Source organism: Hypomesus transpacificus, unplaced genomic scaffold (genome assembly GCF_021917145.1).
Source record: "Hypomesus transpacificus isolate Combined female unplaced genomic scaffold, fHypTra1 scaffold_124, whole genome shotgun sequence".
Taxonomy (NCBI): domain Eukaryota; kingdom Metazoa; phylum Chordata; class Actinopteri; order Osmeriformes; family Osmeridae; genus Hypomesus; species Hypomesus transpacificus.
In genome coordinates this window covers 219,837-236,049 of record NW_025813703.1, presented here as the reverse complement: position 1 = coordinate 236,049, position 16,213 = coordinate 219,837, and the positions used below count along the sequence as shown (strand labels likewise).

The window sequence follows — 16,213 nt, the reverse complement described above, 5'->3', positions numbered from 1 at the left end:
ATCCGCTCCAAACAGGTGAAAAAGCGAGCTGGTTCGCTACATAGCACCAAGGTTCCAAGAATCCTGAACGGTGAAAAAGGGGGTCTCAAATCTCAACCGTATCTGAAAGTGTAGCCCTGTACCCAAAAGTAGCATGGGAGTAAGGCCTGGTTTATTTTTTTGCATAATAAAACCTGCTCCAGGTACACTTTCACAAAAGTAGAAAAATCATTAAATAAGAGGGCCAATTAAGACTTGTATATGTATATTGCAATGCATAGTGCAACATCTTCCTTGACAGTTGATGCATTAAGGGGAGATTCAAAACCATCCCATATGGCAGATGCTTACACTTCCATATCAACACAAAGCAGAGAATATCACTGTTGTACTCACAGGTCAGACATCAAATAGTATCACTCCAGAAACATCCGGGTCTTTTGATGATCCATGTTTTGACTGTGGTGAGAGAGCCACATTTGCCAAGAGCAGAAACTAACCCACTGAGAACCATGAGGACTGAATCACCAAAGAAGGTCAACCTGTCAGCACAATATTCAGATGCCGCAATGGACATGTTGGAACCAAACAAACAGAAAAACTGGAGGAGTGTTGAAATGGTTGATTCTTCAATTAAGCCCTGGTCAGTGTTTGATTATGTTTCTTTAGTTTAGGAGCATCCGTTTTGACAGATACGTTATTAAATATGTTATGCCAACCCCAGCAGTTGTGCTACAGGGTGTAAACGAGAGCTGTTTGAATACAGTTAAGTATCAGTAGTACTTGATTTGTACCATCAATGTTGAACCTCTTAATATGGCAATAGACACCTAACATATGTGCAGTCATTGATCATTTCAACATTTGAGTGCCATTTGATAAATGTGGAAAGAAACATAAATATAAATAAATCAAAACTGTTCATAAATAATGATTCGAATAAAAGGCACTCAGACTAATAGCGCCGGCCTTTCTGGAAAATGAAATTTAATCTCCACAAAGTGAACCTGTAATATAGATGGAGTGGAATAAAAAAAAAAAACATAAAATAGAAAAGGGCCCCTTATCTACCCCCAATCCCTGGATCACCACCACCAAGGTGACAATTTACTATTGAGACAAATACTGTCTGTTTATCAGTAGTATCAATCAATCAATCAATCCATATGAAGTCCAAATCAAGTAACCATTTGAAAACACCCTAGCCCACTTAAAAATGCCCATGTCTCATGACCCGACAGCAGGACTGGCCCATGGTGGTGACCCTTTCATTCATAATACCACCAACCACTCATAACAAACCCCCTTCAATTGGAGATATGTGGTTAGGCTACTACAGGGATCAAAGAGCACACTTCAGTTTAGCCTTTCTCTCTACTGCAGGTCAGACTGCCTCAAAGTCAATAATGTCAATGTTTTTTTGTTTTATTTTCATTAACAAAGAGCCTACACGGGAGAAAGGAAGTCAAACATAAGAGGCGGCCAGAACAGAACAAACCAAAGTTGCTTTTGAAGCGGCTGGAAAGGCTCTTTCCGTCGCACGGATCATGACATCATCAAAAGTGGACGCCCCACATCGTCACTCTCCCCCTCTCTTTCCGTCCATGCGCCCCTCTCACTTCCTCCGTCCTGTCTCTGCTCATCTTTCCTCCTTTGTCGCTTCAAACAAAAATCGGTGTTTTGCGTGCCGTCACGCCAGGCGCACTCGCTCCACCTGCGCCTCGGGTGGCAGCATCTGAGAGAGAAGGCTGCGGCCTGTTTCAGTGGAGCTCACGGTCCGCCTCCGTGGGAGCGTCGCCTGCGCCGAGCGAATGCGCGTCTGCTGCATCTAGCAACAGGTCCACACGCTCCTCCCCCTCCTCCTCCTCCTCCTCCTCCTCCTCCTCCTCCTCCTCCTCCTCCTCCGGCCTTTCCACACACCTCTCGCATTCCAGCTCCAGCGTGCTGGGTCTCAAAGCTTCAGGGCTCCCTGGACAGGGGGAGCTAGCCTGGCCTCTGCCTCCCTCCGGCTCACTGTCCTGGGGCTGCTGGAGGTGTGGCGGGGCCTCCATGCCATGGGTGGAGGTGCTCTGGGTTTCCGGCAGGTCCTCTGCCTGGTCTTGCGGGGAGAGTTCAGGGGAGTCTGTCTCCGTGGTGGGCGGGGTGTCAGAGGGGACCAGGCTCATGTCCTGGGGGCAGTTCTGGGGGTGGTACCAGGCCATGATGGTGTCCAGTAGCTGGGTGCTAGCCATGGGGTCCAGAGGCTCCAGGCAGTCGGGGTCGCTAGGGGTGAAGGCGCCCCCCGGGGGAACCACTGGAGACAGCAGGAGGTCTGGGAATGAGAGGCACAGCTGGACAGGGGGTTGGGAGAGGGGGGCCGGGTTCTGGTCTAGGCTGCAGGGCATAGTGTGATCAGGGTTGTTTTCTGGTGCATATGGGGTTGGAAGGTCGGGGTTAGGGTTGTGTGTGAGTGCGCAAGGTTTAGGATGGTCGGGGTTCGGATTGGGTTTGGCGTCGAGTGTGTAAGGTGTGGTCCGTTCCAGATCAGGGGCGTACAGGCTGGAATGGCAGTGACTCTGGTTGTGGTTGCGGTCATAACTGTGGTCCGGAGTTCGAGCAGTCCCAGCGTTTCGGTCCTGCGTGTATGCCGTGATTAAGGTGCTGGGGTCCACGTGGTCGCGGTTGCGGTCGTAGCTGCGGTCAGCGGGGATGGGAAGGCGGTTGTAGAGGTGGTCGTGGGGCGAGTAGGGTTTGGCGTGCGTGTAGCCATGTTCCAGGTGGTAGGGCGTCGTGATGTTCCCCAACTTCATAAGGCTGTCTCCCAGCTCCAGCAGCTCACCGCAGAGGCTGGGGGGAGGTGGGGGGACGGGGGGGAGGTGGTTGAGGGAAGGGGGGAGGGGAGGCGTGCTGTCTGTCCTGGAGGGGGGGCGGGGGGGCTCTGGGAGAGAGGAGAGGTGGGAACCCGACGCCCCCTCCGTCACAGCCGCCCCCTCCCCCACCCTGGCACCGCCCACTCCTCTCTCGGGCATCCGTTTCTCGGTCGGCCTCCTCTCCGGCTCCAGCACAGAGTCCGGCTCCAGTCGGGTCCCTCGGTCCTCCCGCCCTCCCTCTGTCCCCCTGTCTCTCCGGGACTCCTGGAGGGAGAGCTGGATAGCCAGGAGGATGTTGGGGTCGTCTTCGTCCATCGAGCCCAGCGCTCGCCTCCTACCTTCTGCAGTCCTGTCCTGGCCTTCTGTCCCAACACACACACATCATTTATGTTAGATGGGATGGGATCACGCGTCTTTGAGATGAGATACAACTGTATGAATCCTGAGGCGCATTCTGGTTTGTGTGTGTGACTTGGTGGCGGTGTGCTGTACCTATACTGTCGCTCCTCCGGTTGGACTCGGGGGTGTTGCTGTTGCTTCGGAGGCTGTGCAGACTGAGCATGTCTCCCCTGCGTCTCTGCCGGTGTCGACGACGGTACTGGACGTCTGCATACTCCTGCACAGCAACACAGACGTCACTGACCCGAACACTAACCCCAACCACCACATCCGCTCCGGAACAGTTTATTGAGATGATTCACTCAGGCGATTGGATTTGAAAGATGCCTGGTGTGGGTGTGTGTTTGTGTGTGTGTGTGTGTGTGGGGGGGGTACCTGTGTCTGTCTGTCTCTCTGTTCTTCTCCTCCAAGCACAGAGTGACTCCTTAGCATCTTAATATACACACACACACACAGTAGATATCAGCTGCAGACATTGTAGGTGTAGGGTTAGACATGCTAGGCTTAACGCTTGCATACACAAACATCTTACCGCCACCAAGCTAATATGTATCCAGTATGTTACTGAAGTTGCAATGTGTCCTTGATGACTAAATGAGCATTACAACTGTTACAACTGAAAGCGGGTAGCACATGTCTACCAGTGTGTTAGTGAGTTTCTTTGAGCTATAGCAATGATTTATACAATGTTTGTCTTATCTTACCTCAGGGGATGCAAATCCGAGGTACTCCCAATCCCAGGAACCAGCAGGGAAACTGGAACAAACAATTTACTTACAAACACTATGCATGATATTGATATATATATATATATATATATATATATATTGATAAATGTGGAAAGATGTGTTATTTCTCTAATGAATAAACTTAACCTGTAATAATAATTCCTGACCCATATGAACTACTATACTTTACAATGCTATTTATGTAACAGAAATACGTATTTGAGATACTGAATAATACTGAATAATTCACAACTGAGAATAACCTAAGCTAAGAATAACCTTTATTCTTTCATGTACATATTGTACAAAGAGACTTGTGCTGGCAGTTGGGTCAGATGGAGTTTGATGGAGTTCAGTGGGTCCGGATGCAGTTGGTTTTACAATCAATATTGTCAGGGTCTAGTATTGAGTGTCCTTACTTCCTGGTCAGGGTCTAGTATTGAGTCTCCTTACTTCCTGGTCAGGGTCTAGTATTGAGTGTCCTTACTTCCTGGTCAGGGTCTAGTATTGAGTGTCCTTACTTCCTGGTCAGGGTCTAGTATTGAGTCTCCTTACTTCCTGGTCAGGGTCTAGTATTGAGTCTCCTTACTTCCTGGTCAGGGTCTAGGATTGAGTCTCCTTACTTCCTGGTCAGGGTCTAGTATTGAGTCTCCTTACTTCCTGGTCAGGGTCTAGGATTGAGTCTCCTTACTTCCTGGTCAGGGTCTAGGATTGAGTCTCCTTACTTCCTGGTCAGGGTCTAGTATTGAGTCTCCTTACTTCCAGGTCAGGGTCTAGTATTGAGTGTCCTTACTTCCTGGTCAGGGTCTAGTATTGAGTGTCCTTACTTCCTGGTCAGGGTCTAGTATTGAGTGTCCTTACTTCCTGGTCAGGGTCTAGTATTGAGTCTCCTTACTTCCTGGTCAGGGTCTAGTATTGAGTCTCCTTACTTCCTGGTCAGGGTCTAGTATTGAGTGTCCTTACTTCCTGGTCAGGGTCTAGTATTGAGTGTCCTTACTTCCTGGTCAGGGTCTAGTATTGAGTCTCCTTACTTCCTGGTCAGGGTCTAGGATTGAGTGTCCTTACTTCATGGTCAGGGTCTAGTATTGAGTGTCCTTACTTCCTGGTCAGGGTCTAGTATTGAGTGTCCTTACTTCCTGGTCAGGGTCTAGTATTGAGTCTCCTTACTTCCTGGTCAGGGTCTAGGATTGAGTGTCCTTACTTCCTGGTCAGGGTCTAGTATTGAGTGTCCTTACTTCCTGGTCAGGGTCTAGGATTGAGTGTCCTTACTTCCTGGTCAGGGTCTAGTATTGAGTGTCCTTACTTCCTGGTCAGGGTCTAGTATTGAGTCTCCTTACTTCCTGGTCAGGGTCTAGGATTGAGTGTCCTTACTTCCTGGTCAGGGTCTAGTATCGAGTCTCCTTACTTCCTGGTCAGGGTCTAGTATCGAGTCTCCTTACTTCCTGGTCAGGGTCTAGTATCGAGTCTCCTTACTTCCTGGTCAGGGTCTAGTATCGAGTCTCCTTACTTCCTGGTCAGGGTCTAGTATTAAGTCTCCTTACTTCCTGGTCAGGGTCTAGTATTGAGTCTCCTTACTTCCTGGTCAGGGTCTAGTATTGAGTCTCCTTACTTCCTGGTCAGGGTCTAGTATTGAGTGTCCTTACTTCCTGGTCAGGGTCTAGTATTGAGTCTCCTTACTTCCTGGTCAGGGTCTAGTATTGAGTCTCCTTACTTCCTGGTCAGGGTCTAGGATTGAGTGTCCTTACTTCCTGGTCAGGGTCTAGTATTGAGTGTCCTTACTTCCTGGTCAGGGTCTAGGATTGAGTGTCCTTACTTCCTGGTCAGGGTCTAGTATTGAGTGTCCTTACTTCCTGGTCAGGGTCTAGTATTGAGTCTCCTTACTTCCTGGTCAGGGTCTAGGATTGAGTGTCCTTACTTCCTGGTCAGGGTCTAGTATCGAGTCTCCTTACTTCCTGGTCAGGGTCTAGTATCGAGTCTCCTTACTTCCTGGTCAGGGTCTAGGATTGAGTGTCCTTACTTCCTGGTCAGGGTCTAGTATCGAGTCTCCTTACTTCCTGGTCAGGGTCTAGTATCGAGTCTCCTTACTTCCTGGTCAGGGTCTAGTATTAAGTCTCCTTACTTCCTGGTCAGGGTCTAGTATTGAGTCTCCTTACTTCCTGGTCAGGGTCTAGTATTGAGTCTCCTTACTTCCTGGTCAGGGTCTAGTATTGAGTGTCCTTACTTCCTGGTCAGGGTCTAGTATTGAGTCTCCTTACTTCCTGGTCAAGGTCTAGTATTGAGTCTCCTTACTTCCTGGTCAGGGTCTAATATTGAGTCTCCTTACTTCCTGGTCAGGGTCTAGTATTGAGTGTCCTTACTTCCTGGTCAGGGTCTAGTATTGAGTCTCCTTACTTCCTGGTCAGGGTCTAGGATTGAGTGTCCTTACTTCCTGGTCAGGGTCTAGTATCGAGTGTCCTTACTTCCTGGTCAGGGTCTAGTATCGAGTCTCTTTACTTCCTGGTCAGGGTCTAGTATCGAGTGTCCTTACTTCCTGGTCAGGGTCTAGTATCGAGTGTCCTTACTTCCTGGTCAGGGTCTAGTATTGAGTCTCCTTACTTCCTGGTCAGGGTCTAGTATCGAGTCTCCTTACTTCCTGGTCAGGGTCTAGTATCGAGTGTCCTTACTTCCTGGTCAGGGTCTAGTATCGAGTGTCCTTACTTCCTGGTCAGGGTCTAATATCGAATGTCCTTACTTCCTGGTCAGGGTCTACTATTGAGTCTCCTTACTTCCTGCGGGGCGCCTCAGGGGAGTCGTTGGGTGCCACGCCCCTGGCAACGGAGGCCAGGAACTCTGCCCTCTTCTGCTGCACCAGCTGCGCGGCGCTGACGATCTTGTGGCAGGGCGTCCTCAAGTACGGCCTGTTAACTTTCTGTGCCAGGTCCTCCACCACCATCTCCAGATCCGTCTGCACACATGCCATACACACACACACACAACATGGAACACACTCCTGCATGGATACTTAAACTACTGCAGAGACCAGGGAGAAATGGCTCACTCGAATGTATGTTAACAGGAGAACATAAAGGATGGCCATCTTATGACTGCGTGTGATGGAGGTGAGAGCTGACACTTGTTGAGCCCGTCCACTAGACCGTAAACGCTTCAGACCGTCTGTCCGCTTCCACGCTCACCTGCATGAGCTCAAAGATCTCCTTCTGCGTGCAGCGCGGCTGGAGGAAGAAGCCGTAGGGGTAAGAGCACTTTAACACGCGCCGCGTTTTCAACAGCTCACACACGCCGTCCTCAATGAACCTGGTGTCTGGAGAGGCGCCCTCACCTGGAGATACACACACACACAACACACACACACCTTAGGACATCTCATGTACCGTAAATGCATCCCAGAGAACAAATGTAAGATTGCTCACGTCCGATGAAGGCTCGGCTAAGTTGCTCCATTTTCTCTTTGGCGGTTTTCAGTAGTTTCTGCTCCAGCTGAAACCGAGAGAAACCAAAACCATCAGCGTGAACATGCGTGTGTCGCTACACTACGTACAGCGTGGATACGAGGTGGCTCGGGAAGCTGACGTTCGGAGCGCGGGTGCGTTACCCTGTAGCTGTGTTCGTGGTTCTTGTAGCGTGTGTAGTAGTGCATGAAGCGGTCCAACTCCTGAAAACTCTTGTGCTTCTTTTCGGCCTGGAACAAATAGGAAAGCGAGTGCGTGTGTTTGTCGGAATACATTTCATATATCCCGTGAGGTTGTGTTGTGACAGGGGGGTGGGAGGTCTTCAGAGCCAGGCCGTGCTTGACTGGTCAGGACCATGGACAGGACCCTAACGGAGGAGGTCGAGTCTCCTCTGGTTGTGTGTGTGTGTGTGTGTACCTCCACGGTCATCTCCTTGGACTGCTCCTCCAGCTGCTGGATGACCTCGTAGCGTGTGCAGCGGTAGTAGCCTCCGGTGGACGAGCTGTGCTTCTTCCACTCCTCCAGACAGATCCAGCAGAAGTCGTACTTACACTGGGGACACAAGACCACGGCACGCTAGTTACGGCGCCCTGGCTGAAGCGAGGTCAAACCGACACCTCGAGTTAACAAGGAAACCAGTTACATTCCCCGCACAGTCCCTCGAGGGCTTAGCATTCTCGAAACAGCATCACGTGTGATGTATTGTACGCCGTTAAATATTCCGTGTGCACACATCTCGACGGCTATTCAGACATTGCATCATTCCGTTCGAAGGTGCGTGCGTGCGCATGGACACACCTTGGCACACTGCATGTGGTTGCAGCCCTCGTTCTTCTGGATGGGAGACTTGCAGTTGGCACAGGGTTTACAGTTTGTCAGCAGCCATAGGCAGTTGGCGGCGTCTTCGTAGGCATCACTGACACCAGCCACTGTAAGGACACACACACACACACATCAGCGTCTCCAAGGGGCCCCACGTACAGGACACCCTGCGCTCGGCGGTGTGAGGCGCGTGCGCACGTACGCTCCTCCGGCTTCATCTCCGACACCTTCTGGAGCCACATCCTCCACGTGTCACAGTCGCACGGCTCGTGGGCCTCCCCAAGGCACTCCCTACGCCCACGGAGGCGGGAGACGAGAGAGAGGGGGAAGGGTTAGAGAGAGCTGCGGGTAAACCAAACATACCTCTCTGTGTGTGTGTGTGTGTGTGTGTGTACCAGCAGAAGAGGTGTCCCTTGCCACAGTCGACGGCCGGGGAGGGCAGGAGGGGGAAGGCGTCGGAGGTGCCCGGCCCGGGCCTGGTCAAGCGGACGGCGCGCTCGCAGCGCACCGCCGGGCACCAGCGGATGGCAGGGTTGTTCTCCACAAACGCCTGGAGGAGCGGGGGAGGAGCAGGAGGAGAGAGAGAGAACCCGAGAGAGACGGAAAGAGTTGGGGTGTTTATGGGGGTAGAGAGTGGGGCAGTAGTGGAGAGGGAGAGGGAAAGCAGATGGGTCATGGATGATGGTTGAAGGGCATAAAAATTGGTCAGTGGTTAGCATGCGAGTGTATCTTAAAGTAAGTCTACATTCCGTGTGTGTTCTGGACATGTGTGTGCGCGCGCGTGTTTGGACCTTGATGTCAAACTGCAAGTAGCGCTGGTCCATCTCTCGAGACACCACGCTCTCGATGACCTGGACTGGCACAAGCTGGTAGCAGTCATACGCTGGGCAGAAGATGTTGTGAGCTTCTCCCTCCTGGATCTTCACATTCAGGAAACTGACACACACACGCACACACAAAACTTAGTCCCTCATTAGCCTTTTCCACATTTGACATCTTCCCAGTGACCCTAGGACGCACACCTGCGTCATCCAGGCACTTACCCTTCCCAGCATGCTCGGCAGAACTCGTGGCCACAGGACATGTCCACGGGGTCCTCGAACACAGAGATGGCGCACAGGCAGATGCCACACTGCAGACACACACACACACACACATCAACTCTCACAAAACGGGCTTCCAGGAGAAACCCTATCGGGTCGGAATGCTCCGTCGTCATGATAGACCCACCTGCGCCAGCCCCTCGTCTCCTGGCGTGAGGCAGCTGTCGGTAGGGGAGGTGAGGGTGAGGGTGAGGGGGGAGCGCGGGGTGCGTGGGGAAGGTAGCGTGTCCCAGGCGTTGCAGCCGCTGGGCGGCGGGGCCGGCATGGACACCCCAGAGCGCTGACAGCAGTCCTCCGCGTCTAACATCCAGGCCTCCAGAAGCTTCTCCCTGTCCCAGTCTGGAGACAGGAAGTGTGGTTAGGCCTCATCCCACGAGAGGGAGGGCTGGAGACAGGAAGTGTGGTCAGGCCTCATCCCACGAGAGGGAGGGCTGGAGACAGGAAGTGTGGTCAGGCCTCATCCCACGAGAGGGAGGGCTGGAGACAGGAAGTGTGGTTAGGCCTCATCCCACGAGAGGGAGGGCTGGAGACAGGAAGTGTGGTCAGGCCTCATCCCACGAGAGGAAGGGCTGCTATGCTGGATGTCAGCGAGGTGCTTGTCTTCAGCACTCTACGGCCAAATCACAGTCGTGTTGATATACTGAACTGCACAACAGTTAAGATGAAAGATCAGATCATTCAGAAGGAATGAGTAAGATAGAAGGAGGGTGGGAGTGATGGACTGAGTGACTGACTGTTTACCATTTTGTCCTAAGAAATATTTTAATGTTCATTATGATTATTTGTGTCTTGGACCCTTGATGTTAAGCAGTTTGTAGGTAAGTTATTGATGTTATCGTTATATGTACTCCTCTCTCGTTTTAAGCAACGGCCTCATTATTTCCCCTTAATTAAAGAATTAAATAATTTTTGTACTACTCCGAACGCCAATATCATTTGGTCATGCAAATTCAATTCAGATGATCACGACAACGAGGGTGGCATATAAAGATACAGATTCCAGCCTCCAACATTTCAGTTCGTAGTCATGCATTCTGTCACCAGGATGTTATCAGCTCTGTCTGATCTGATAACATAGGCCTTTGTGTCACCATCGCATTCTTAGCGTTCCACCCCCCGCCGGTACCAAACATTTCAAATGCACCCATGAAGCAAAATCTCGCATCCTGCCGCCTCTCCAGAACCCTCGCGTCAAACGAGGAACATTGCTACACCCAGATTGTATCTGACGGACATTCTTTCGTGTTTCGAACACACACACACACACACCGTGAGCTCGAAGCAGGGCCTCAGCGGTGAAGAGGGGAGCCTGGAGCATGTCTGCCGTCTCCACGATCAACATGTCCTTCAGCTTCCTGAGGTCCTGCAGTTTCAGCCCTTCGTAGGGCTGCGGGGTCAAACAGAAAGACAGGTGCAGAGTGAAGGAGGGGTCAGGAGGGGGTCAGGAGGGGGTCAGTCCCAGGAGGTGTTGGTCAGCTTTGTAGTCCTAACCCTCCAGGTGAATGTGAGTTGTGTAAGGGTTAGTCCTAACCCTCCAGGTGAATGTGAGTTGTATAAGGGCTATTCCTAACCCTCCAGGAGAATGCGAGTTGTGTAAGGGTTAGTCCTAACCCTCCAGGTGAATGCGAGTTGTGTAAGGGTTAGTCCTAACCCTCTAGGTGAATGCGAGTTGTGTAAGGGTTAGTCCTAACCCTCCAGGTGAATGTGAGTTGTGTAAGGGTTAGTCCTAATACTCCAGGTGAATGTGAGTTGTATAAGGGCTAGTCCTAACCCTTCAGGTGAATGTGAGTTGTATAAGGGCTAGTCCAAAGACAGTGAGTTATGTTACTGTCGGCTCCGAGAATGTAGGTGAAAGTTGAACTTGTCAACTGGTGTGTTGACCTCCTTGCAGCGCAGCGTGTTGCAGTTGGAGCGCGTGCTGTTGCGGTTGAGCGTGTGCTGGGAGAACACCATCTGGGACTCGAGGCTGAGGGCCAGGTCTGTGTGGTGGCACCGCTCCGCATGGTCGCACGGGGTCAGCTTATCCTCGTCCTCCGCAAACAGGTTGGCCTCCCCCTGCACCAGCAACTAGGAGGAAAAGGGGTGGGGGGGGGGGGGGGGGGAGAGAAAGAAGGGGGTGATGTTTGTGGAGAGGGTGGGGGTAAGTAAGGAAGTGAGTCAAGTTTATTTGTATAGCACCTCTCGCAGTTAAAAATCACAAAGTGCTTCACAACAAAATGCAATATAACGCTTCAAAATTATGAATGCAGGAACATTTTACATTGAAAACATGACAAACAACCGTAAAAACCCCTCGACTAACAAAAAGCCTGCTTGAATAGCACAGTCTTGAGTTGCTTTTTAAAAGCTTTGACAGAAGTTGCACACTGTATAAAGGGAGGCAAGGCATTCCACAACCTAGGGGCCACTGCTCGGAATGATCGATCCCCTCTAGTTTTAAAATGGGTACAGGGAACCACTACAAGCTTCTGACCTAGTGACCTCAGATTACGAGCGGGGGTATGAAGCTGTATCAAATCAGAAATACAGGGAGGAACTTGTCCATGCAGGGCTCTGAAGGTGAGGACCAGGATTTGAAATTTAATTCTGTACTGGACTGGTAATCAGTGAAGTGATGCTCAAACAGGCGTCACGTGTGCTTGTTAATGTGCGTTAAAAGGGATGAGGGGGGAGGAGGTAGGGGGATAAAAGACAGGGAAGAAGGAAGGGAGAGGAGGATGGGTACATATGTGACAGGAGTGAACGTGGTGGTGTTTCAGGTAAAGCACAGGTCACACGGGCTCTCGCCATATCAAACACACACATGCACACACACACACACACACCTCCACACAGCTCTTCATTCCCGCGGCGGCGGCGTAGTGCAGACAGGTGCTGTGGTGGTTGTCGGTGGCGTTCACATTGGCCTTCTCATACTGGCCCCTGTCCAGACGTGCTCCGGTCCAGCTCAAGATCATCTGAAGAGGTACACACACGCACACACACAGAACAAATGACGCTTCCGAAACCATCTCGTTCGCTCCACCCGGGGGACCCGGATTGTTCTGTGAGACGTGACCGCGTGAGCACCTGGAGGCAGTCGGCCCTGCGCTGCTCGTCTCTCTGCGGGCGGGCCAGCCTGGGAGACAGCGCCCCCTCTGGCAGCAGCAGGATCTGGGGGCCCTGGCACAGCACGTGGAGACACGTCTCATTGTGGACATTCCTCTTGTTGGGGTTCCCCTCTTTACTGAACAGGAATGACCTGAGGAGGAAGAGACACAGACAGACAGACAGGAGTGGAGAGAACAAGAGGAGATATTATTAAAAACTCTAAAACAACATATTGTCAAACAAAGGGGCCATTATAGAGTTCATGTTTTTAAGTGCTGCAGCTGCACTCTTCAAAGAGAAAGAGGGAGGGAGAGAAAGAAAGAAAGAAGAAGGGCATCAGAGAACGAGAGCGCAGTGGAGGGAGAGAGAGAGAGGTCGTTCCCTACTGTCTACTCCAAGTCTAAAAGATAATGGATGGACACGCCCTCACACCCAAAAAAAATAAGCTTACACACACACACAAATAAATCTAGCCCCTTCACAAACAGACTGCCACTGCAGTCCTGCATAAGTCATTAAACAGCTCCCATTTGTCTATCAAGGGCTCCATTTCCTAATTGCATCCTACCATACATTTCCATCCCTCTGTCCATCCCTCCTGTTCACATCCTCCTCCATTCCCCTCGATTCTCTCGACCCTCCTCCTCTTCCGGCATTATAATGCTCAATCCAGTAATTATAGCGTGCCGCACAGGGCAGCTTGGAAGTTTAAAACCTCCATTTCATAGAGCACGTGTACGAGTGCATGAGTGCATGTGTGTGTGTTTCAAATGCTAAACAGTAGCATTGCGTTAGCAATGGCCACATTGTTTGTGGTTGTGACGCCATCCTTAAAAAGGGGATTTGTGGTCTCTGCCAAGCTGAAAACCGCACATCCCATGACCCTTTTCGTCCGTCTACCATAGGTTGCATCGGATCTGCATCTCCGTCCAATCTTGTTTCATCTCCCAAAACACCACAGAGAGGCCACACCCCTTCCTGTGACAGTATGGCCTGGCAGGAAAGGCCTGAAATAGACCTATAATTAGCCGTCCTTTAATCTGCGCACGCACGCAGACACACAATACAAAACGTTATTAATACTTTCCATACTTTTCTAAATACATCCTTCCCAGATAAAAGAGGAGTGGAGGGATTCACATGACCAGCTGTATATGCATGGACAGCGAGAGAGTTCTCTCACGGCAAAGACAAGTATACGAAAATTGTCTTCTTACGTCAAGCTTCCGTTATTTTCCTCTTTTCCTTCAATTCTCTTTACCTTTCCCCCAGTTCTTCTCCCTCTCCGCTATATTTAATGCACTGTATCTTTCCTCATTCCTTGACCAATCCGAGGGCGAGACATTGACAGCGTGTGTCACCCTGTGTGTGCGGCAAGCTACTTGAGCAAAAATACCACACAGTATGCTGGTGTGTGTCCGTGTGTATGTGTGTGTGTGTGTGTGGGTACCTTAGCAGGCGGGTCATGGCATGTCTGCAGGCGTAATGCAGGGCTGTGTTGTGCTGGTAGGGTTCTCCGTAGGAGGCGTTGGGGTCCAGGCCGTCCCTGAACTGCGGGTTCCCCTCGTACAGCTGCCAGGCCAAGGCCTCGTCGCCGTTCACCAGCGCCTTGCGGAACTTGGTGGCCGTGTTCCCCATGGCACTTGGTCCAACGCTGCTACTTCTACTGCTGCTACGTTCACCTCTCCTCCTGCTCCTCCTCCTCCTGCTGCTCTTCCTTCTCCGCCTCCGGTTCCTCTTCCTTCTTCTCCTCCTGCTCCTCCTCCTCCTGCTGCTCTTCCTTCTCCGCCTCCGGTTCCTCTTCCTTCTTCTCCTCCTACTCCTCCTCCTCCTCCTCTCCCCTGCCTGATCCCACCTCTCAGAGTGACATGACCACTGCTATGGCAACACTTCTGCCCTGCAGGATAGATGGAGCAGGAGATGGAGACACAAAGGAGAGTGGTTAAAGAGTGACACAGTAAGAGAGCAGGGGGAAAAACCGAACGGGAGGGCAGGAAAAAATGGTCAAAGAAGAGGGTGAGAAATAGGAAGAAAAACAGGGCAGATAAAGAAGGAGAAGGGGCGGGAGGCAGAGAGAGGGAGAGAAGAAGGGAGATAAAGGAGAGAATTCATCAATCAAGTTATCTATCAATCAACCCAGCGCTGCAATGTTATCTGGAAGAAGGTAATCCATAGTTTACAAACCAGTCAATAGCCTTCCACATGACAGCAAGTTTTCTCCCATCATAACACTGTGTGTGTGTACAACAGGACGTGCACATGCTGTACATGTAACCATGCAGGGCTAATCCTCTGAAACCAAACCAGTTTGCTTGCTTTTCCAAAAAGAGAAAACACGACAATCACAGGAATGGCCACTGGCTCGTCTGGCTTCAGGGTAAAAGCAATTTGGTTCCACATGTCTCAGTCACACAAAGACACATAGTCTGTTCAAATGGCTGCTGGTGTCCGACAGAGTATAATTACTGTCTCCATTCTCAGGCCATCTGTGCATCTCAACAATGACCCTCTATGGTTCTGCTGTCGGCTATTTGTTGTATTGTAAAAACCCCTCGTATATCTGTCTCTCGTCAGCTTGGATTTCACACTCACATGGGTGCAGACGCCTAAATTCCACTGTTGATGGCCATCGTGAGTGTTTTCCTACGTTTCATTTTATGCTCCAGTAAAGCCTATTCTAGACGGTGTGGCCAAACGTGTAAGAGCTTGAGTGTGTGTATTTGTGGGGGTACTATAGTTTGTAGGTCAAGCTGTCTGCTCTGCTCCCAGTTCCACGCTGGCTGGTTTACTTCCAGCTCACTTCACCCCCTTCTCTGTAATGGACTGTCTCAGAGGAGTTAGGGAGAGACAGACATGATTTAACCATTGACCCATCTCCCACGGTGTGTCAATGGTCACATGTATAGATTAGAGAATGAGTTAATGATTTAACTAGTTCATGTTAATAAGTACATAAAAACTATCGGCAAATTAAGGAACTGTTTATGTCAACCTTACTTCCATAAGCATTGGAGGGGAACCGCAAACATTAGCCTAGCTGTTATCCTCCTTGTAACTAGCAAGCTGCTAGTAGGACACACAGCACACTGGGTACTTCTATTACAAGAAATACTTCCATGTGAGCTTAATGTGAAATGTTCAGTATTTATGGAGAGCACAAACAACGTATTGATTTCAGAATAGCTGGTCTGTGCCCCTGCCCCGTACACTTCGAGATCCTTTGTTCGACGCTGTCAGTGTCATAGGAATGACAGGCGAACGTAGGCTACAATTCAGATATGATGCATTTTATTTAGAGAATACAGAGAAGACTGACCAGTCACGCCGACCTAACCCCTTCTACTTTATACATCGATGGAATTGTGTACGGAATCATACTAGATACCTAGTTTGCTTTTTGGCTAGCACGCAGTAGCAAGCTCGCAACTGTGTCTCTGCCGTTTGCGTCGCAAGCTAGCAACAGTAGATAGCTAGTGGCATGCCAACAACACACAGTCAGTGACAGCGTCAACCAACCACAATATTTTGTATTTACTTACACGATCTATCCTCTTAGTCGCCAGTTGCACATCCAAAAGAAATACGAGAGAGGAGCGCCATTATCTGGTCATCTAACGAGTGGCCTCCCAGTTCCCCCACCATCATCCTCCTGGTTTACTTAGCCACAGACTGAACCCCAATGATGATGAGCCCGGGGACTAGACACTGATGCTTGTGTTTTTGTTGCTGCCTGCCCAGAACAGCGTAGTGCGCATGTGCATAACCAAATGTCATTGGCCCGATTGCGTCTGATT

The 16,213-nt window shown here is 50.5% G+C and overlaps 1 protein-coding gene across 2 annotated transcripts; it reads right to left on the bottom strand.

The window, feature by feature from the left end:
• Positions 1 to 1,157: 1,157 nt before the first annotated feature.
• Positions 1,158 to 14,184, bottom strand: LOC124488106 (ankyrin repeat and IBR domain-containing protein 1-like). 2 transcript variants are annotated; one of them, XM_047050609.1, is made up of 20 exons: positions 13,870 to 14,184; positions 12,399 to 12,570; positions 12,155 to 12,286; positions 11,211 to 11,396; positions 10,599 to 10,716; positions 9,457 to 9,668; positions 9,270 to 9,358; positions 9,018 to 9,162; positions 8,622 to 8,776; positions 8,429 to 8,517; positions 8,203 to 8,333; positions 7,822 to 7,956; positions 7,548 to 7,634; positions 7,366 to 7,432; positions 7,129 to 7,274; positions 6,721 to 6,899; positions 3,932 to 3,983; positions 3,603 to 3,659; positions 3,321 to 3,444; positions 1,158 to 3,190 (listed from the first exon to the last, which is right to left on the bottom strand). In XM_047050609.1, the coding sequence occupies exons 1-20, from the start codon at positions 14,055 to 14,057 to the stop codon at positions 1,740 to 1,742; spliced, it is 3,915 nt and encodes a 1,304-aa protein (XP_046906565.1). In that variant the 5' UTR covers positions 14,058 to 14,184; the 3' UTR covers positions 1,158 to 1,739. The 2 variants fall into 2 exon arrangements, with proteins under 2 accessions (XP_046906565.1, XP_046906566.1); XM_047050610.1 differs by having other exon boundaries at positions 1,158 to 3,187.
• Between the last annotated feature and the right edge of the window lie 2,029 nt (positions 14,185 to 16,213).

Bases quoted from the DNA above. Each gene is read 5' to 3' on its own strand.
- LOC124488106 (XM_047050609.1), bottom strand. From the start codon at position 14,057: ATGGGGAACACGGCCACCAAGTTCCGCAAGGCGCTGGTGAACGGCGAC. The intron at 12,287-12,398 runs GTGCTCACGCGG...GTACCTCTTCAG, and splicing joins GCAGGGCCGACTGCCTCCAG to ATGATCTTGAGCTGGACCGG. The intron at 9,163-9,269 runs GTAAGTGCCTGG...TGTGTGTGTCAG, and splicing joins TGCCGAGCATGCTGGGAAGG to TTTCCTGAATGTGAAGATCC.